This window comes from Cynocephalus volans, chromosome 11, assembly GCF_027409185.1.
Source record: "Cynocephalus volans isolate mCynVol1 chromosome 11, mCynVol1.pri, whole genome shotgun sequence".
Taxonomy (NCBI): Eukaryota; Metazoa; Chordata; class Mammalia; order Dermoptera; family Cynocephalidae; genus Cynocephalus; species Cynocephalus volans.
The window spans coordinates 117,769,179-117,791,691 of NC_084470.1; the positions used below are offsets into that span (position 1 = coordinate 117,769,179).

At 50.3% G+C, this 22,513-nt stretch overlaps 1 protein-coding gene across 1 annotated transcript in view; it reads left to right on the forward strand.

Annotated features, from left to right (window-relative positions):
• Positions 1–22,513, forward strand: part of PLXNA2 (plexin A2) — a 204,543-nt gene that overhangs the window by 161,459 nt on the left and 20,571 nt on the right. The window contains exons 13-17 of the mRNA XM_063114090.1: positions 10,358–10,509; positions 16,501–16,618; positions 18,547–18,683; positions 19,583–19,750; positions 19,902–19,995. Coding sequence (XP_062970160.1) covers positions 10,358–10,509; positions 16,501–16,618; positions 18,547–18,683; positions 19,583–19,750; positions 19,902–19,995 — 669 coding nt within the window. The remainder of the gene's footprint in view (positions 1–10,357; positions 10,510–16,500; positions 16,619–18,546; positions 18,684–19,582; positions 19,751–19,901; positions 19,996–22,513) is intronic.

Here is a 22,513-nt window from a genome sequence, read left to right on the forward strand (position 1 = left end):
TTGCCTGTTTTCCTAAACATAAAGTTCACACTTATGCCTATGAGTATAGGTGGGGGTGGGTAAACAAGAAATAAATTTGAGGGTATATTTGAGCTTAAGACTATCACTTCTTGCCTGTTGGGGGTAGGCATTACTTTAACTCCTACCCCAGGTGTTTCTTGAAGCTACCAGTTGTTTTTAGGCTATGCCCACCAGTGGTATGATGGTTAAGTTAAGTGGAAGCTGGATTCCTTGCCTGGTGACTGTGACCTCTCAAGCATCTCAGCCTGATGGGAGAGCCCAGAGGATGGGACCCAGGTGGTTCACACCTGCAGGTGAGAACAGGGCCAGGGCAAAGTAAAGCAAGGCAGGCTTAAGACGCAGGGGACCAATCCCAGAGTTGGTGTCCTCGGGGAGTAACCAGGAACCTACCACCCTTAAGATGTGAAAGAATGTTCCTGGATGTTCCTGAGGTCACCTGCCACATGGCCACATAAAGCCACACTGATGGCAGGCAGAGGGGGGCTGTTGGTTTTATAATGGTTTCTCTGTTGACTTTATGAATTTTTCAAATTTAGTAACTTCTGAATCACCTCACTAGTCCATGCTCAGGGAATATATATTCTCTTTAACATTACCTTAGGTACATACAACTGGGTAAGAAAAAAAGTCAATTGTAGAAAACCATGGACACTGCTTTCCAAAACCAAGCATGAGTAATTTTCGTTCCTATAATAGTTTGAGATGATCCATCACTCCTGCTGCCTCTTTCTCTGCACTTGCCCACGTACTTTAAAGTAGATTGTGTTTCCCTGCATGCTCTCAGATGCAAATGTGTTTCTAAAACCCTTTGGGAAGCCAGGACATTTACAAGTATTTATCCACAAGGCTGCACCAAATCTCTGCAGGAGAGACCCACAGGCCACCTGCCCATGGCCAGAGTAACTCGCTGCAAAGTTCCCCACAAATAAATAAATAAGTCAGCCAGCTTTCCTGAGCAACAAGCCGGCACTCTGATCTCCTGTTCATTTATTTGCAGGCCTCATTAATATAACATCACTGCAACAAACAGCTAACGGGAGATGGTGTCAGGATGAATAATGGAGTTACTCTGCTGAGATAACAATTAGGTTTTGAATGTACTATCAGCTAAGACAGAGCCAGCAAGGATTCATGCCGGGCAGGAGAGCTGGCACCGCTGATGCCAGAGATTCCTACAGAGCTCGTCAGATGGGCTCTAGCCTACTGTGAAGAGTATGCATACACATGCTCTCTCACACACACACGTGCACACACATGCACACAACAAGTTGGAAGAGAATGTGACAATTTGCTGTCTTGGACCCTACGTCTAGGTGTCTTTGGGAGCCAGGGTGAATGGAAACTTGTGGGCACAAAGTAGGCATCACTGCCCTCTGAAGTCAGGAAAACACTAAGCAGCAGGAAAGAAGAGACGGGATTAAGGAGAGGGTAGGCTGTCTGCACATCCACAACTCATCCTCACTTGCTGGTTCTAACCACAGGGAGGACCCTCCTGAAACCCCAATCTCAGACACAAGAGCTTTTAATGCAGGGCGTGACCATCAGCTGGAGATGCTGATGGGACCGAGGCCACATGGAGGGGCTTCTCTGAGACTCCCCCTCCCCTGTGAGGCTCTGATGTCAGTTCCCAGTAGTGGGGACTGGCCGCCTGCTGGATACCACAGTGAGAGCTGCACAGGCCCATCAGGGAGGCAGCCAGTGCCATGCTGGGCAGTCTCCATGCCAGCCATTACCCCTCCACAAGTCAGCCCATCTGCCCTGCCCTGAGTCCTCATCAGGAATAATACCCAGAGGCTCCACCTGCATAGGAAGCTTGTGAAAACAAAGCCGCTTTTTCTCTGGACCTCAGCTAGCCTGGCTTCTGTCTGGGTTTCTTAATCATAAAATGGTCATGAGAAAAACAATAGCTAACATTCACTGAATGCTCACCTTGCACCTGGCACTATGCCTAGCACCTCACATATGTCATCTCCTTTTTGATGAAGGAGAACTTATTATCATCATTTGCCCCATTTTACAGGTAAGGAAACTGAGGCACCATGAGGTGTGATAACTTTCTTGAAGTCGCATTATTAGTAAGTGTTAGAACTCGGATTTAAACCTCAGCTGCTAGACTCTGGACCCCCATGTTTGGCCAGTTTACTATCCTTTGTCTCTTTCCAGAGCTCATTTAGACAAGTAGAGCTCTCAATCTGCAGAGCCAGGGGAGAGAAAGGAGCTGGCACCAAGCTCTTCCTCAAGCCTGCTGCAGTGACAGGAAGAAAGCCAACAGTCCCCTCTCCCAGCATCATCTGGGGAGACTGGACATGCACAGCAAGAGATGACAACGGGGCCAGCCCAGAGGGGCATGTGGACAGTCTCTGGGGGAGGGCAGAGAGGAAGGAGGCTGGACGCCACGAAGTTCAGAGGGATGAAGATAGCAAAAGGAAAGCAGGACTAGCAAAGCTTACTCCAGAGTCCCATGGAAAGCAGTAAGATTTGGTCTCAGCCAAGGGAACGAGCTACAGGACCTAAGCAGAGGGAAGCAATGAGCAAGGGGGGCATCAGTTCTCATGGGGGGTGGCCTAGGGTCCCCGCCGGGGCAGGTGGACAGCCAGCTCAGGCAGTGCTGGGTGGAGGCGAAAAGCACGGGTTGCACGGACCCAGCTGCTTCTGCCACTCCCCGTGTAATCTTGAGCAAACTACTCACCCTCCTTGGGACACGGTTCCCATCTGCAAAATGGGAATAGTAACAGTACCTCCCTGCTAGCTTGTGCTGAGCCCTAAGTGGGATAAAATATGTGAAGCCCCAGGCGTGGTTCCCGACTCATTATAAGCACTTACTAAATGAAAAAACAGTAGCCATTATTCTCAGAATCTTCCATAATCTGAAGCTGACACCCTGCTTCTGGCTTCTCTCCCACCATCTCTATCAGTCAGGATGAAGACAGGGACTCTAGGATAGGAGCTGGGTTTTGGGAAGCTCCATCAAACTCCTCTGACCCCTCAAATACTGCTCTGGAGGAGGCCCCAACTCTGTCGCTCCGAGGCTCTGCCCAAGCCCCTGCCCAGCCCCTGCCCAAGTCTGAACCCAGGAATGGCCAGCCCAGCATGCCAGCCCAAGGCCTTGCTCCCCAGGCCACCAAGCCCTGGGCCTTCCAGCACCTCCCGCTCCCCGCGCAGCCCTTTGGGTCTCCCCAGCTGCAATTAATCTGCGCATCTGCTCTCGCCCTTGGGCGGCTTTGTGGCACAGTTCCCTCTGAACTGTTCAATTAGTGGCTGCAAGAATGAGGGCGGGCGCAGCATCACGGCGGCTGCTTTCCAGGTCACAGCACCCACGGAGGAAAACAAACATGACAGAGTCTGGCAGGAATACAGATTTGGCAGGGGTGCCCCGGCATCCGCCCGGGCTCAGTTGGGCTGTGCTGCCGTCAAGGTGGGATCTGAGCAGGTAGAGAAGTGACTTCCCAAACTGGAGGTTCCTAGAAGCTTTGAGAGGGCCTCCATAGAAAACAGGAATCTCCCCAGTAGTCCCTGTTGCCAGTACACATGCTGCGGCCTGGGCATGCCTACCTTGACCCAAATCTTCCTGGCTTAAGATGAGCAGATCAAGAATTACAGGGCCAGGATTTGGACCAGACACCTTTATACATGGGCCTGGGTGATGAATGCTTCTGGCTTGGGGTTTAGGGCTGCTAGCCTGAGCCCTCTGCCCTAAAGTATTTCTCTGAAGTGTTTGCCATGTTTTCTTTCAGAAACCTGCAAACAATAGACAAACTTTTCATTCTACAGCCAGTCAAAATGCCAGTACCCTGAAAGCAAGGTAATAATGCAACTTAAAGTCCCATTAAAATGCAAATATAGCTTTCTGTAGGGAGAAGACAAAGGCAGAGTGAAAGGTGCGTAAAATGGGGGAAGGAACCCCAGAGAAGGGGGGGAAAAAAAGAACACAGGAAAGATACTAAATGTTTACCCTTGCTAGGTTTTGCCCAGGGCCAGCCTGGTTAATAACGTGTGTGACGATCAGAGGGAAGTCACAGCCTGTACTTACTGCACGTCAGTCACTCAGGCCTTGCTCAAGCCACACACCTATTTTCTGAGGATGCATGCAAATCCAAAGGTCCAAAGAAAAGCATCCAAAATGACCAGGTTTAGAAAACAAGATCTTTGGAGAAGAGGCTAACTGAATTGCAGAAGCAAAGGCCAGCGGTGACCTAATTGCTGTCTTCAGTATCTGAAAGATGTTTGATGAGGAGCCAGCTGTTCAGTCCTCCATTCGATGAGCAATCAGACCAGAAATTGGCTTAAATTAAAGCAAGGGAGATTGCAGGAAGAACTTCCTAATGATTCCGATGTTAAAATATTACATCAGTCTCAAGCCACACTTAGACACTTCCATTCTTCCAGTCGTCCGTACAAGAACACAGTTCATTCTAGAATCTGGTTGAGACCAGTGTTTCCCAGTAACAGAGAATTGGGCATATTTATTGATGGTTGCTCTGTTCCAGGCAGTGTGCTAAATATTAGGTTGCTAAGAAAAGCGAGATAGTTCCTGTCCCAGGATAGGGACTGTCTTATTAAGGAAATGAGCAGTTACAGTCGAGTGTGGTGACAGTTGTCTCAGAGGTGTAGAGGTGCAGGAGAAGGGGCTACTAAATCTGCCCGAGGAAGTCAGGGAAGGCCTCCCCGAGGAGGCATCTTTTGAGCAGAGCCTTGTGGATGGGTAGGCATTTGTCAGTGGTCAGGCCTGACCGGTGGAGGGAACTGCATGCCAAATGCTTTACACCCTGTATCTGTGGGGGACCCTGAGCTCTCCCAGGGAGCACATGCAGTCCATACGAGAGCTAAGTGAGGACTCTAGGGAGCCCCCAGTGAAAGGGGTGGGCAGAGGAGGAGCGTGAAAGTGGGGGTGCACAGAACATAGGGGGAGCCTCAGCGACCGCCTTCCCCAACCCAGCAACAGCAGCTGCTTCTGGGCTCTCCTCTCCCCAACCCCCTACTCCAAGCTCTCACTTCTAAGATCCACAGGGGAGAAGTTAGATAGATTTCTGGTCCATAGTATAAAATGTGTTGAAAAGCACAGGGCTGAAATTAGTCAATATCTAAAGATCTTCCCAGATGATCTGACAAGTTTGCACCTACCTTCCCCCTCTCTTTGTACCCCTACTACTACTACACACACACACACACACACACACACACACATGCGCGCGCACACACACACACACACACACACACACACACACACACCCCAAACTATAAAACCATGGGTTTGCATGGGTATCTAGTTCAGAATTACTTTCCTGAAAGAATTAATTGAGTTCGTTGTGAAATGCTGCACCTACTCCAGAATGGCTAATAGTCAGGGGAAGAAGAAATGGCCATAAGGGAGGAAGGAAAGAATGAAGACCATTTTGGACAGGGCCAGTGTCCTTCCAAATTTGTTTTAGATAAAAGGGTGTTATCTGGCTCAGAACATATTTCTGTGGAGGGTCCAGAACCCACCAAAGCCTAGGCCCTGCCCTCAACATCCCCACCATGCCCTGCTCCAGCTAGGGCTGCAGGAAACCTTCCAGGCATTCTCCAATCAGCTCATGAGCAGCTCTTTCCACCCTGGTCACCCCAGCACCTCAGTTTTGAGCTCCCTGATCCATGTGTCCTTCCAGATCAATAGGAAGATTCCAGTCACCTCTGAGCTCCCTACCAACTCCAACATCCCACGTTTCTGTCACCTAGGAAGGCATAGGTACAGGAAACATAGGGAAGGAAATGATCAAGACCTACTCTCTAAACCAGCATGCTAGAGAATTTCCAAATGTTATCTCCCTTAATCTTCACATCACCCCTGGAGGCAAGCATCATTATCTGTTTTCAAGGAGGATATTGAGACCTTGAGATTCAAGGTCACATGGCTCACAAGTATCAGAGCTGGCATTCAAATTCAGGTTCATCTGACTCCAGAGGTGACCATCTTCCTGCTGTAGACGCCCTCTGAGCATCAGATGGTCTCTCTTCCCAACCCCAGAGTAGCTGGCAGTGTAAGGGCCATCTGACACTGAAAGCCGAGACATGTGGACCTGCCAAACACCCTGGCCACATTTTGGTTTCCCCTCTGTCACTAGGGGACTCTATGTAACTCCACCCTGCCCTCCCACCCCCACCTCTGTGGGAGGTTAGCTCTCCCCTCCCCTCCAACAGATCCGAACTGAACGCCTTCCCTGGAGCTGTGCAAGCAGTAGCTGGGGACTCAGCCAACTTGCCTCTTCATAGTCCTGTGTAGAAAGGCCAGACTTGGCTCCTGAGAGAACCAAGCTTTGTGGAATGCAGCCCTGGGTGCCCTGCAAGCTAATATTGCTTTGAAGAGAGAGCCCTGGGGCAGTCTCCAGGGGGTGCTTGGGACCCTGAAAATGCCTGGTCTGATAGTGGTGTCCTGTCCACTCCCTCTCTGGGGAAGAAATATTTTTCTACCAAGCTCCCTTTCTGTAGTCTCTTCCCAAATGCTTGGTCCTGAGGAGACAAGAGGAGAGCAGAATGCTTGTTTCTTGCTACTGCAAGCCCCCAAGAGGACGCCGTGGCCCTTATACTCACTTGCAGACGCCTGGAATGCCTCAGGGCTATTTCCTGTAGGACGCCTTCCTCCATCCCTTTGTGTCTGAGCACGGACCTCCACCTCAACCCACTCTGACTTTTAAGCTGGGGGAGAGCATATGACACGTCCAAAGGCACAGAGATTTTTAAAGTGCGTTGTGTATACAGGAACCACTGGTATGTGGTAGGACATGGAAGACGTAGGATAGAATGGAAGATACTGCTAAAGAAGTATAGACGGTGAGAACCTGAAGGACCACAAATGCCAGGCCAGGAATTAGGGACTCTGCTTTGACAGCGGTCAGAGCCATTGAAGGTTTTTAGAGCAATCGAATAGTAACCCGGTCAAGGATGTGTTCGTGAAGTTCACCCTGGAGCTATGAGGAAGTTAGATTTACATGGAGAAATGCAGGGGTCCTCGCGGTTAGTGTGGGTGAGAGATGATGTTAAGCCCTGCTTAACACCTGCTCTGGAACACAGATTCAAAAGACAAAAGAAATATGAACTGATAGTGCCCAGTGACCTTATTCGTTATACCCAGTAGGTGAAGGAAAGGGAGCTGGTGAAGGTGCTTGCACAATTCCTGGCTGCGCGCATGATGATTCCATTAACCTTGAAAGAGCACCTGGGAGGGTAATCATGTTGTGGGTGGGAAGAGGAAAAATTAAGAGTTCATTTTTAGACATGGTGAAATTTGAGGCACCTGAGGGACATACACGTGGAAGTAGAAATGTCCGGTAGCAATTGGATATATGGCTATGGAGCTCAGGAGAGAGGTCTTGAGCCAACGATATAGATTTGGAAGTCATCGGTAATGGAGGCCTTGGGAATCCTCTTGCAAATCAAATAATCACCACCTCATCCATGTTTTGGAAATCCAGACTTTGACACATCAGTTTTGCTTTAAGCAAGGAAGTTGTAAGCCGTGTCGCTCGTAGACCCCAGGGCCTGGGGGTTTCTTAGTTGCTTCCCTTCCACCCAGGTGCTGGTGGCATATGACATAGCGTGGAAAGAAGACCCTCAGGAGGATGCTGATTCTCCTAGTTTGGATGTCAGCAGCTGTTAGCTAGAACTACCCATCTTTCTGACTTGTATCTTCATGCCAAGATTATAACACTTGCTAAAAACTCCCAGGGGAAAAAAAAAGTTCTTCCTTCTCTAAGCAGTATAAGCTAACTTATACTCTGAGCAGCTGCGTGCTGACAAACGGACCCTCCAGCACCCCAGTGCCCACAACCGCATGCGTGACACCGACCTTGAGCGCTGGAAGGAAAACAATACAGCGACTTACCAGCAGGAGGAAGCTACCCTGTGGAACCTGCCAGTGCCACTGAATATCCACAGTGCAATCCCCACATGCTACCTGTAAGACAGAGATATTTTTAGGCTTTCCAGAAAGAGTTCATTTCAGTTTTTCTGAAAGGTTGTAATTAACCGCAGCAAGCAAAAGAATGTATTTTTTTAAAAATAAAAGTGGGGGAAGGAGAGAGAACCAATCAACACCATTTTGCCAGCTGCTTTGGGTAGGTGGGTTCATGCCATCCAGGTGGCTAGGGGGAGGGGATGGAGGGGCAGGTGAAGCTCAGTCCAAGTGGATCCAAGCAGAGCCAGGAGCTAAGAGCAAATTCTCTCCCACTGATACCCTCCTGCAGGGAGGATGGAAGCAGCCCCTCCCCTGTTTGTCACTAATGAGGATCCATCTCCCAGAGCGCAGGAGTCCCAGGTCCCTGAGGGAATTGTGCCAGGGGAGAGTGGAACAGCCAAAATGTATTATTGTTGGATATTTTTAGAGTACCAGGGACAGAAGAGCTACAGGGGCTTCAGTTCCTCATTCCAGCTCTTTCCTCTCCAAGTTGTCCTTCCTTCACCCCCATCCCAACGCACAGAGATGCCTCTGAGCCCCCTTGACTATATCCCCCTTGATTCATTGCATGGGTCTCGTTTATTTTTATTTATAAGGAGGGATATTTTATTCCCAGAAAAGGGACTCAGAGCCACAGACGAGGTGGCTTGGGTGAAATGAGCCCCTGGATAAGAGAGTTCAGGGCCCTGCTGGCCAGGAGGGAAGGAGGCATCACCCTCCAAGGCCTGCAAAGAGAAGGGAAGGTCAGGAGGTCTGAGTTCGGGGCCTGGCTCTGCAGCCAGCCTACCGAGAGCCCAGGAGCCTGAACAGCACACCGGCCAGACAGCAAGGGAAGGAGGCCTGTCCCTGGTCCTCACCCCCACCGTCATCTCTTCTCTGCTTGCTGCCACCTGGGGTTTTGTGGCTGGTTTGGTAGCAGAACTCTTGGTGCCCACATCACAAGAAGAGATCAGGCAGCACCCATTCTGTGGGACACGGAGATGGGAAGGGTCTCCAGAGCCTTGGACAGCATTTTTACCTGCATTCGCCTGTCATCCCATCCCAGGGCACACTGACTCTGCCACCCCACTGGACACTCCACCAAGTGTCCAAGGACACAGAGGCTGTGACTCTGCTGGGGGCCCCATCTGGGAGATTCTAGTGACTGTTGATCCTGCTATGTCCCCTTCCCTCTCTCCCTCCCTCTTCCGTCTTCCCTTTCTTATAACGTAGTGAAAAGGACACTGGACTGTTTTACAGCTGTGAACAAGTTGAGGCCTTTCCTACATCCCCGCCTTCCCTTGGTCTTATTCTCCTCACTGTAAAATAAGGATCTTAGAATAAGATACCCTGAGACCCCTTCTAGTTCTGAAATTCTATGTTCCTCTGCCACCTAGGGTTGAGGTCACTTCCAGTTTCTTCCTACTTCAGATAACTATGGCCCACCAGGTATGAACTTATTCAATGGGATCTGTTGGAGCCCATAGAGCTGCATTTTTCCAAGAGCCTCATCTGTTCCAGAAAGAAGTTTACACCTGAGGAGAACTGGATTCTGCCCTTCTTTTTCCTGTTGGGTCAAATCAGAATGGGACAGCATTTGGTGACTGATTTAAGGAATGAGTAGATAAATGACCCTTGCTAACAGCAAAGATCTGGAAAATCCTAAAGTTATTTCTTTGTGGTCCCAACGTGTGTCACAGGATTTTTCTGCGGAACAATGTCAAACACAATTTCCACCTTTGATCGTACCCCCAGCTCGTGGCTATACCTAATCTCAGACTGCTCTGAGCTCACAGGTTTTCCTCTGCATCTTTCTTATCACTGTGCACCCTCAATCAGCATTATTTATGCTCCTCCTTCATCTCATCCTCCTTGACTATAGGTTCCCTGAGGGCAAATTTCCCATGTTTTCATCATTGTATCCCCTGCAGGGTCTAGCACACAGAAGTGGCAGTAACGACACTGTCACAATCACACAGAAGCCCTTCTGGTTTACAAAATGCTCCCAAGTATCCCATTCACTGGAGGCTCTGCGAGGTTGGTAGAGGTGATTATACCCCCTTCACGTGTAAGAAGAACTGAAGTTCAGAGAGATTATGTGACTTGCTCACGATCAGGAAACTAGTGGATTAGAGACACATCACAAACAGTGATTTTCTGCTTCAAGTCCAGCACTCTTTCTGATTTTTTTTTTTTAACTAAATGGATGGATGAATGAATGAATGACTTAAAGAACCACAGAAATAGTGTAAAACAGAAGATGACTTCAGAATGTTAGATAAGCCGAGAAGGGGAGAAAACACACTCAGTTCACCTAGAGTCCAGGTGTCCGTCCGAGCCCTAAGCCTCCCTGGAGGAGGGAAGAAGATGCTGCACCTCCTATGACTGTGGCTGGCCTGGTTTCCTAATTCCATTTCCCTCCTGCAGATTTTGACAGTGTCCGGACCGCCTGAAGGAGGGACTCGAGTGACCATCCTTGGTGTGAACCTGGGCCTGGACTTCTCCGAGATCGCCCAGCACGTGCAGGTGGCTGGGGTGCCCTGCACACCCCTCCCAGGGGAATACATCATCGCTGAGCAGTGAGTCTGCCCTGGCCAGCCCTTTTCCCATGGGAGCTTCAGGGTGGAGATTCTTCCACTCCCTTCTCTGGGACTTTTCCAGGATTCATCTCCCATCACCTCCTCTTCCTATTGACCCTGTCCCTGAAGCCTCCCAGGGCACTCCCCAAAGGTCTTGGTGTGTTGGGTTCCTTTTTCTCGGGCTCCTCTGCATCAGGGCTCCTCATTCTGTCTTTGTCTGCCCACTGGCATGACTGAGCCAGTTCCCCAATAAGCTCAGGCTCCTCCTAGGTCTCCCCCGGCCCCTCCTCTGCCCGCTCCCATTGGAATGCATCCCGCACGGTGGGCTGCAGGCAACAATTTGTTTGGTGCATGGGGCCCTGACAGCAGCTTAATCCGAGCAGGGCCTCCGCCGGAGCGAATTCATTTATTTCACTAAGGGAAATGTCAGCTGGAAATTAGAAAATAGGCATGTAGTGGCGGACAGGCAAACGGGGCTCCAGGAGTGACATATGTTCCAATTTGGGGTGTTCATTTGGCAGTGGCGGCCGCTGTGGAGTTGGTGGGCAGGAGGTGGGCATGAAACTGGGGCTGGGAGAGGGGGAGGAGGGATGCTTCCCCTCTAAAAGAGAAAGGGAGGGAGCAGCCTGAGCATTTTGCGTGATCTGTCATGTAAAGTTGGGTCGAGTCATCCCGACTCTACTGAGAACACAGCTCTGCAAGGGTTAGGAGGAGCATAACTGCGCTACGGGGACTTCCCTGCCTTCGCCCCAGTCCCCTGCAGCCTAGGCCCTCCCCTCTGACCTACCAAGAGCCAGCCTTTAGTGGCAGTCATAAAAGTGACATCTCTTTAGCTTTTAGCAGGACCTTCCAGTTAATGAAGCACTTTCTCATTCGCTCTCTCATTTTTATTTGGTAAGGACCCCGAGAGGCAAATATTGTTATGACCAGTTTGCAGAGCAGGAGAGGGCAAAAGACTGAGGCAAGTGGAATGACTTTCCCCCGAGCACTTGGGCATCAGGGGCTGAGGATCCTGGCTCCTAGTCCCAGGCTCTTTTCCTTTCATAACAGTGATGGGGCAAGACTCCCCAACGGGAGCAGCCTGAGAAGTCCAGGACTCATCAGCATGTGGCTTGGAGGCTGGGGGACCATGATTCCAGCATGGCCCAGGGCAGGGTCAGCAGCAGAGGGGTGAATTCCCAGACTCTGAGGGCTGTGAATGCCTCTGGCCACAGCCGGGGAGAAGAAGGAGCTGACTTGATCCTTCCAATCCTTTAGGCCTATCCTTCACCGACAACCTTATCCCAACAAAGGATGAGTCTTGGAGGAAAGGCTGGCTGGGCCTACAGGAAAGAGAGGAGGGAGGGGGAAATGGGAAATGACGTAAGTGGCGCTTCTGAGCCAGAAGAGGAGGTGAATGCTGTCAGGCAGGAGCCAGGACAGTCTGCAGAGGTCCTCACAGCCAGACGGGCTAGGCGCTCTGCCACACTGACCCCAAATCCACCTTGGCCTCAAGGACCTGCCTTGGGCCTCTGGACACAGACCAGTCTCCAACTTGGTGAGATGCCACAGGACTCTGAAGGAGAGAGTTTAAAGGGTGGGGTCACATCAGAGCTAAGAGAAACGCAAATTCCTGGTCAGCTGGACCTCAAAATTTCATGATATTTGGAATTAAACTGTGTTTTAGCCCCGGCTTCTCTACTTATCAGCCCCGAGACCTTAGCAAGCTGTTTGATTTTTCTGACTTACATTATCCTAACATGCCATACAAATGCAACGAATTTCAGTTCTATTTATGAAATCAAATGTACTGCACTCACCCGGAGCCACAAGGAAGAAAGTGCCAAGAGAAACCAGAAGTAGAGCTATGAAAGGAGCCTGGGGAGGTGAATGGTCCCCACAGGTCCCTGCCAAGGCTGATGGTCACCGCAGAAAGCCACCACCATCATCTCCCCAGGCATGGGGCAGGCAGGAGTCAGGAGTATACCCCGTGCCTCGCTGGATGCAGCCCTGGTTTCCAGCCGTGCCAGGCTCATTACCACTCTCATGGGTTCAGAGTTTGTTAACATCATTAAAGCTTCCATCCCCGGCAGTAAGCAGCAGGCACAATCATTACAGATGTCTGCGAGAGATGAATTTGGCTAAACGGGCCCAGGGCAGAGTCCCGGGCGCGGGCAGGATTAGCGGGCATGGGAATGATTCACCATATGCTTGTGCCGTGCCATCTATCACTCAGCAATTAGGTTAATGTTGGTTAAAGGGTCCCGCTTAGTCCTGCAATCAGCACCCCACAGGTCTGTGGAGGGCTGGACGATTCGGTCACAGGATGTTTTCCAGACGATGGTTGCAGGTTGAGGCTATAGTTCAGCCCCTCCTGGGACAGGGGCTCTGCATGAGGCAGACCCAGCTAGGGTCCTCAGACCCCCTGCCTCTCGTCTTCTGAACCTGTGAGCTCAACCACAGCCAGATGGATATTAGGTGCGTGTGCTCCCCACCTCAAGGAGCAAGGTACCATCGTGCACATCTGTGCGAAGTAAATGGTATGGGGATGGGGTCTGGGTGCCAGGAGACTGAAGGTTAAGACTTAGCTCAGCTATTGATGAGCTAAGTGACTCTGGGAAGTCCCTTTGCTCCCTGATCCTCAAATGTCTCATCTAGAAAATAAGTGTGTAGGAACAGATGATCTCCACAATCACTTCTATGATCCTTAAGATGTCCAAAGCAGTAAATTATATGCCGCATAGAATCTACACCTCCCACCGTGAGACAGTTTTTCAGTGGCACTAAGGTGTCTCCAGAAGCCCCCTGTCAAACAGAAGGAGTCAAGTCTCCAAATGTTAAAGCTGGACAGTTTGGTTCAGCTTCTCATTTTAAAAGAAAACACTGTAGGCATCTCCAGCTGTTGTCTCCTAACAACCTATAATGAGCCCAGAGCCACCAGGGACACAGGGAGGAGATAGGGAAGGTGGGAGGCCCCCAGCAACCAAACCTCAGGATGCTTGCAGACTTGCAAGGCCTGGAGGAGGAGGTGCACACAGCACTGCCTGTGCCGTCTCCAACCAAGGAAGCAGGGGGACGAGTGGTTAGCTCTCAGAGCCTCAGGAACCGCTGGGTATTCCCCACCACCCCCTGCCAATGACCTCACCTCTGTCACTTTTGCCATGTTCATACTGTCCCCTCCTTAAAAGATGTACAGAGCTTTCCATTAAATCTAGCATTAGTAGAATGGAGTGCTCAGAAGGCATGAGCTTTAGAGTCAACCTAACCTGGATTTGAATCAGGCCTCTGCCACTTACTAGACCTGTAGCCGTAGATAAGCCACTTAGCGTCTCTGAACCTGAGTTTCATTGTCTGCAAAACGGAGACAATAAGACCCACCTCGTAGGAGAGCCCAAGGATGACATGAGATCCTGTCCTGTAGAGCGCCTGCCACCATCAGTAAACTGTAGTTCTGTTATTAAGATATAGACTCTGCCTTGGCATAACACTCATTCCACAATGTGACCCTTTCCACTCCCTGCAAGTGCCCCTGCTTCTTCCTAACTCCCTGTCGCCTTGATCTCCGAGGACAAGTACCTACATTAAGTACACTCAAGGGCCTCCATCCCTCCTGGCGCTGGTCCCAGGAATAAAAGGAAAAAAGAGTTAGAGGACGTTAAGAGTTTGTCTACAATGCTGATCTCCTTAGGACTCTCATCAACTTCTTAGACGTACCCCCCAGACCATTTTCTGCAGCACATTGCTAACCACAGCCCTCTCCCTGCTCACTCCACAGGCAAGCGGAGAGCTCACTGCAGTGCCAGGGAAGGGAGCCTGTGGGCCAGTTCCGGGCCTCACTGCAGCCCCTGGGCCCCTGCACCATGCCCTGCCAGGGGGCATTCAGAGCCAGCTGCAGCTGCTCAGCCTTAGGCACTTGGGTGGCATCTCACACCTGTCACTCTTCTCCCAGGTGCCTGACTTGTAAAGCTTCTTTTCAGACATGAACCTGAGCAATAAGTGTCATAGAAAAGACAGTGTGTGAAGAGGCCCCGGCCCATTAACTCCATACAGGGACAGCTGAGTAGGGCTATACAAGATCCTCTCCTTTCCTAGACAGGCCCAGGGCCCAGAGGGGAATGTTTCAGTGCTGCCCGTGACCTTCACATGTTTTCATATTTCCTTTTTCCATAACTTCAAGCCTGTGGTGATTTTTTTCCACCTTCTCAAGGATCACTCCAAGAGAGTGTCCAAGGCTGATGAGTGAGGAACCAGCAAGCCCTGATTAGAGGAGAGGGAAAGAGACGTATCTGCGCCCTCCTCCCCTCCCACCACCCACAATAGATGGTTGATTCTCCTCTGGAGCTCCTTGTGACTTCAGGGCATGATGCACAGGATGGCAGGGACCCCAGACAGGGGCAGGTGCCAGTGCCCGGGAAACAGGATGCGAGAGTCGTTACTCCAAGCAGGTAGCAGCATGAAAACAACCACACACAGTATCTTAAATTAAGTTTTTCAAATGCTCTGCTAATGAGGTTTAAGGAGAGAATTGCATGTCAAGTACTAATTGATCCTCACTATCATGTTTACTTGGGTTCATAATTAATTAATTTATTCATAGAGAAAGAGGAAGGAAAATATTCTTCCATGTGCAGCCAGTACTTTCTTGTTGAATCTAATATGCTAAACGTAATAAGACAGTTATTGCATGTTAAGTAAATATTCGCCAGGAGTGAAAGTAGTTATTTGGGATTAGCTGTGATGAAGGAGATGGAGATCGGCGGCGTGCCGCGTGCGTGAGCATGCGGCGTATTTGTTTAATGCAAGTTTTATTACATCGAAATGAAATCTCTGTTTAGTTACCTTCCTTCCTAGAGAAGCTGTTGAGATAAGCATCGCTCGGTTAAACACGGATCTTCCCCACCGTGCCAGGATAATGCTGGGGATTAGTGGAGGGGGGTCTGTTTTTCTGACTCCCCACTAAGCAAACCTACCAGGGGCACCAGACTGCTCTGAACTCTTAAATGGTGCTGGGAGGAAAAGAAAATCCTTCCCTCTGTTCCCAGGCTCCTTTTAGCTGAGCCTGGTGGGCTCTCCCAGACCCAACACGGGCCCTGCAATTGCAGGCTAGAGGTGCCCCCAAGAGCCTGATTTCCTCAGCCCCTCCCCTGGCCTCCAGCTGCCCATCCTTTCTAGAAGGCTGCTGTGGCTAAGGCAACCAGTATCTAAATGTGTTTGTGTCACCATTCTCAGGCACCGGGAAGTCACCACTGGGGGTATTGATCTGGACTACTTGAGGGTGACTCTGTCCTCCTCTTCCCTCCAGCTCTCCTGTCACTTGAGATGCAACTTCCAACCCAGGGCCCTATCAGTCCCTCGCCCCCCTGCTTGGCACACTCAGCCCTTGATTAAGTTGGGAGTCCAGCATCAACTGCTGGCTGATGAACTCATCCACCTCCCTCTGCCACGGGACTCCGTTCCTCCCGTTTCACCGGGAGCCCCTGTTTTGAGCTCTCACTGTGTCACCAGATTATCTATCCCCTTTCTAAAACTCACTGCAGGAAACAAACACAATTGAATCAGCTTGGCAAATAGGCCATCACCTGCTCTTTCAGGGAGTGCCGCACTGTTGGCTTGTCACAGAGGAGAGAACGCCAACTAAATGGCTGCCCCTGGAGCTCTCTGCTGGACATTCTGTTTATTCTACAAATAGTGGGTACCTATCCAAAGCCAGGCACTGCCCTAGGCCCTGGGGACCACAGGCTTGGTCACAGAATTAGACAGCATAGCGTATCGAAGGCACAGAGGACTTTAGACATGATCCAATTCAATTCTCACACTATACAGATGAGACTGAAGCCCAGAGAGGAAAAGCAGTGAACCCAAGGTCACACAGCTGGGGGCGGTGACCAAGCTGAGTCTTGGTCCAGCAGTATTCAAGACTATGAGGTGTCATTCACTGGGACTGGGTGAGCAAGTGGGCCAGGGAGTCCAGTTCTCGCTAAGCCTCTCACTGGAGCGGTTGTTTCTCCGCAGGATTGTCTGCGAGATGGGCCACGCACTCGTGGGAACCACCTCTGGGCCTGTGCGTCTGTGCATTGGCGAGTGTAAGCCCGAGTTCATGACCAAGTCCCATCAACAGTATACCTTTGTGGTGAGTACCGGGTGTGGGCCGGGCTGCAGGAGGCCACCAAGGGCACACATCTGTTCTACACTTCTGCCTGGAAGGCCCCACCCTCCCCTCCCAGGCCAGGCACCACCAGACTTCTTGCACACCAAATAGGAGACCAGAAAAGGCAACTTCTGGCCTCACTGCTTTGCAAGCCTGTCTTTCCAGGGTAGGTCAGGCATGTGATGAACAAAGCCGTGGGGACTTCGGAGTTTCAGAGGACCACAGGTCAGAGTTCTAAATAAGGCAATATTGGCCTTTCTTAGAAAGTGGATCCTAGATGCGAGGCAGGGAGCGGGTGCCCTTTGTCCCACCAATGTGATGTCTCAGTCTGATTCCAGCCTAATGAGGACACATCGCCTGGGGGACCTAATTAAATGGGTCTATATTTATCTGCATGCTTTGTTTTCTGCCAAGGATGTTTTAAGTGGGAGTTTAGAAGAGTCCCTGAAATCTAGCAGGGACGATTGTCTGTGCACGGGGCCACTGGAGTGGGGTGTGCGAGCGAGTCATTCTGTGTGTCACTGTGCTCACACACACATCCATGCACTCACACGTCTCTTCACGCTCAGGCAACAGGTAGTAGAATCACAAAGTCTTTCTGTAAGGCTGGCACTACATCCATACTGAATCAATAACTTCCTTCTGGGGTCCTGGAGTCTGCCGGGGCTGTATTCATACTGAATCAATAACTTGCTTCCGGGGCCCTGAAGTCCCTTTCTGACACTTACCTACATTGCCACATTGAGTACTGCACTAAAAAGCATTAACACTAGAGGGTGGGGTCAAACCAGCCTTGCTAAGAGTTTTGAAAAATCATTCGGCCACAAAATTCTACTCTCTCTAAAGCATTTCACTGCTTGTTTTAGGTTTCCTAGCCTCCACCTTTTCGTCTTGGCATGTCTGCCTTTCTCGTGCACTCTTCTCTCTCAGATTGGAGAGTACCATGGACTCCCCAGCCCACATCCTCCTTCTCCTGCCCAGGGCAAATGGAGTCTTGTGCGAGAAGCAAACACAGAAGGACTAGATGGGAGAGAGCTGTAGAATGTCAAGCTGGGAAGGGCGTTACAGATAACTGAGTCCACCTTGTCACCTGATGGAGGAGCAAGCCCATGTCCAGAATGAACCTGAAACTTGGCTCAGGGCCCACAGCTAGCAAGTTGCTAATGCGGACTAGACTCCTCACCTGCATAGTCGCTCAGTTAAATGCACCCTCTGCTCCACTCCACTGCCCTCCAGGCGGCAGCAGTTCCTTCCTGATGTAGGTCAGCTGCCTGGTGTATTTTAGGCTAGGCATGTCTTTTAAGCGTCAGCCTTAATTTCACAACTCAGTGAGCTTACTAGAAAGTCCCAGCCAGTGATGTGCCATCCCCCTGATAGGGGTCAGAGAAGCCATGCCTAACTTTTACCAGCAGCTCTCTGCAGCAAGAACCCTGCTGTGCCCGTCACATGCTTGGAGGGGGGCAGAAGGACATGTGCATGGGCTACGAATGGAGGACTGTAGCCTCTCGGGGGCCCAGCCCAGGCAGGGATGCTTTATTTAGCTCTATTGATTTTGTGCCCAAAAAATCAGTATGGGCTCTAGATAGAGCATTTTCAAATTGTTCACAATTTGTAAACTAATTGATAGATTAGTCAGTGTCACCTCTGCTTTCCCTTCAGTGTTATGAGCATGATACTCTCCAGGGAGTTAATTAATTCCAATGTGTGGCCCTTCTGCCTTCCCTGGACATGCCCAGAGACTCTTCTTAGAAAGGGTTTCAACTCCAGAGTAAGCAGAGGAGCGATTGAAAAGGGCAGGAAGAGAACTTCCATGCCCAGCATGAAGACCTCCTTCTATCCTGAGGTCTAGCCTTGGTCCTTCCCTTTGGACAAAACCTAAGCTGTGGTCATTTCTCTGGTTTCTTCCAAAGAACCCTTCTGTTCTGTCACTCAACCCCATCCGAGGGCCAGAGTCGGGAGGCACCATGGTGACCATCACAGGACATTACCTAGGGGCTGGGAGCAACGTGGCAGTATACCTGGGCAACCAGACCTGCGAGTTCTATGGGTAAGATGAACTTGAGGGCCCAGCAGAAGACTGCACATCTGGGGGTGTGCACACGGGGTCCTGTGCATGTTCCTACACGGGCCTTCCCCACCATCTCCATGCTGTTTGTGACACTCTGCACTCAAACACCATTCTGGGTACTGTGAGAAATACACACCACTTGCCAGTTTATATCCCATATATCAGAGGGGCTGGGTACTTCCAAAAATAATTAGATGTGAAGGCCACAAGAACGCCAGATGAGGAAGGCTCTTGGGATCTCTCTAATCCCCACTATGGTGACTTGAGAAACAGGGAGGTTGTGTGGTCTCAGTCCTTAGAAAGCACACAGACTCATGCTCAGGACATCTCTTGTGCATGAAAAATGGAACACTTACTGTTTGCCAGCCACTCTATAAATTCTGGGGCTGTAGAGAATCCTGAGAGAATTCTGAAAGGATCAGTGGATGAGAACCTAGTTTGCCCAGTATTACCTACCTGATAATCTCCTTCTTGGACCCTAAACTCCACAATGTCCAGGACTGTGTGTTCACTGGGTAGGTACTCAGTGAATATTTGTTGACCACCTGATCAGGCTCTAAGCACTGGTTAAATAGTCATGTTCTAGAAAAATCCAGCAAAGAGGAGTTCCCACAAAGCCCAGAAGCTCTGTCCCTGCCCCATGGGATTCTCTCACCTTCTCCAATTTGCTTCCTCCCTAATCCAACTCGAGGTGGGTCTTGGGTAAAAAGAGGGCACTGATACACATTGATGATGAGTGTGTTCTGTAGCATGAGCTCACAAGGCTGGAAGAGCCCTTCCTGGGACATACCTCAGATCAAGCACAGCCCCTCTTCAAGCCAGCGGGCAACCCTACCGCCCATGTCTTTCTTCTCAACCCTGCTGTGTCTCTCTGTCAGGAGGTCAATGAATGAGATCGTGTGTGTCTCCCCCCCATCATCCAATGGGCTGGGCCCAGTCCCTATTTCCGTGAGTGTAGACCGAGCCCGTGTGGATAACAGCCTGCAGTTCGAGTACATAGACGACCCTCGGGTCCAGCACATTGAGCCCGAGTGGAGCATTGCCAGGTGAGGCAAAGGGTGGGAGGCGCGTACCTGGCCGCCAAATGGCTTGGTCCCTGCAGCCTAAGTGTGGCTCAGGAGAGGGATCCCAGTGGTTGAGGTTCCCCGTGCCAGGTTTAGGGGGGGTTTACTTAATCTAGCCTCTGCTTGTTCCCAGCGGTCACACACCCCTGACCATCACAGGCTTCAACCTGGATGTCATTCAGGAGCCAAGGATCCGAGTCAAGTTTAATGGCAAAGAATCTGTCAACGTGAGTAACTGATGGTCCACCCCAGCCCCCAGTAAACACAGCTGGTGTGTATGTTTTGCAGTCAGGTGAGCTCTGGATTAAGCCCCGGAGCACCTGGACACTGGAGAGGAAAGTTGGCTCAAGACGTTTTTCAAGAGAAAGTCGGAATCATGGCCTCAAATACCTGAAACTTAAGATGGTTTTTATAATTATGGTATAATTTCTTGTCACAAGGTGACATAGCAAGTATATAAAGTACTAGCTTCTGAGCTTATGATAGAGCACAAAAGGGCTCCTGTTTTATGACATGTTCACTTTGCAGTCCGATGAGAAGCAGTGCTACTGGGGTGGAAGAAATTCTGGCTCCAGATTCAGATGTTTCTGGATTGGAAGCAGGACTGTGCCATCTATTAGCTGCACAACCACGATCAAGGTCACTGATCCTCCACTCAGCTAGGAGTGGCGATGATAAGACTTGCCTCGCAGAGTCGTAACATGCATGCCCATGGCTGGCGCCGCATTGGCCCTTGATAAACGTTAGTCGCTGTATGCAGACAATCCCACCTCTGTTGCTGAGCTGATCATTTTGAACATTCTACTTTATTCCTCTGTGCAGAGCCATGTAATTTTTTTTCCCACTATGGATTTTTCTGATTTTAAAGAAGTTCTCTGTATCAGAAGAGCAGAATGTCTGACACGTTGTAAATTTTTTAGTTTGTTTTAGTGGCTCCATCTCACTCTTTCAACCAAAATTTTCTGAAACATTATGTTCATAATTGCAGTCCAGCAGATGCTATTATGAGCATTATTTTTCATGTGAATTACTGTCATTACTGCTTTGGCCTTCAGGTGATTGACTATAGGGTGGAGATGGGGAAGATGGTGTGTCACCCCTCTTATCCCTGACACATGCCCGGCATGCTTGAGGCTTCCTTAAGAAACACAGAGGTCCACAAGAAGACAGAGTGCTAGAAGGTTAGATCTGGAAAGGTCTCAGGGATCATTAGTCCAACCCCTCCCACCCGTACATTGTATAGCTGGAGAAACGAAGGCCAGTAGGGATTGATGACTTTCTTCCCATCCTAATGGTGACTGGTGGCAGGGCTGAGCCAGATCCCAGACACTGGGCCTCTTCATAACTAGACCATGCAAAATGCTAGCGGGCTTGACCATTATGCCAGAGACGTGGAGGCCCCTGTAGCACACCTTCAGCACCCACCCTGGTCACAACTCTCCGGGCTGGGTGAGCACATGCCTCCTTCTCCCCGGTGTAGAGCTTGATGCAGGGGTTAAAGAGCCTATGCCCCCACTCCACTTGCAGACTGGAGCTAAGTGTTCCCAGAAACTCACAGATCACCTCCATTCTGTCAGACTCTGGGGCCTAAGGGAGGAGGGTGTGGTGCAGGGATGGAACAGTGAAGATAAAAAAAACCCCAAGCAAATTAGGTACATGTTTGTCAATATAAGTTTTATTATTATTCAGGTATGGCAAGGCCGGAGTGTAGTTTGTTTGGTTTTTATTTGTTTTTTGGCACCTGACCAGTATGGAGATCCGAACCCCTGACCTCGGTATTATCAACACTGTGCTCTAACCAACTGAGCTAGCCAGCTAGCCCACAGTGTAGGTTATTATACTACAGATCAGATCCCAAGCAGAGGGGCATGCCAGAGGCGAGGGGGAAAACATGGCAAGAGTTTCCGCAGGAAGGGACAGGCATGCAGGGGACACAAGTTTAGGATTGGCTAGCTTGAGTAATTTCGGTGGGCTTGGGGGCATGGGGCTATCCCTTGTTGTCTGATACCTTGTTCTGGGGTGATTAGTGCATGTGAACACTGTCCCGGAGTGTGGAAGGAGGTGGTTGGGGGTGTGGGGTCTGGATTGGTTGGTTCACATATGGAAGGCACACTTATAGGCAAGCTGTTTGCTATCTCTAGGAGTTGGCTAGCTCTGGGAGGAACAGTCCCTCCCTGTAAGCCAGGTCCTAGATGTCAGAGCATCAGAATACAGAAAAAAAAAAAAAATGTAATTAATATAGTACAAAGAGAATTTTGGAGAGTGAGCACATGACTGACAAGGTTGACCTCCAAAGGCTGCAGCATTAGTCCTCAGGAAGTCATCTGAAGAGAAGACTGGGCTGGGAAGGGCTCCTCTGTACCTGACATCTGTGGCAGAAGACTCAGGTCCCAGGTCCCCGTTCCTCTCACAAGGAAACCCATGCAGCCCAGGCAGGAATCACCCCAGCACTTCCCCAGCCCCATGTGCCACGATCTCAGCAGTTCAAGGAGTTAAGAAGCAGTTGTGCCCTCTGGAGTGTCAGGAGACCCTCGGCTTCAATGGTGACCCGCCTGGAGCATCCAGGCTGATAGGCCTGGAGGAGGGGCACATGGGAATATGATTTTTCATCAAGCCTGCCTCCAGAATGGAAGCTTGTGACTCTGCCCTGTGCCTCCTCTTTCTGGAGCGGTGGGAAAGAAGCACTTTGGGCTGCCGGGGCCCCACCTTATCCTCACCCACCCTGGGGCTACTCCTCGCCTTTGG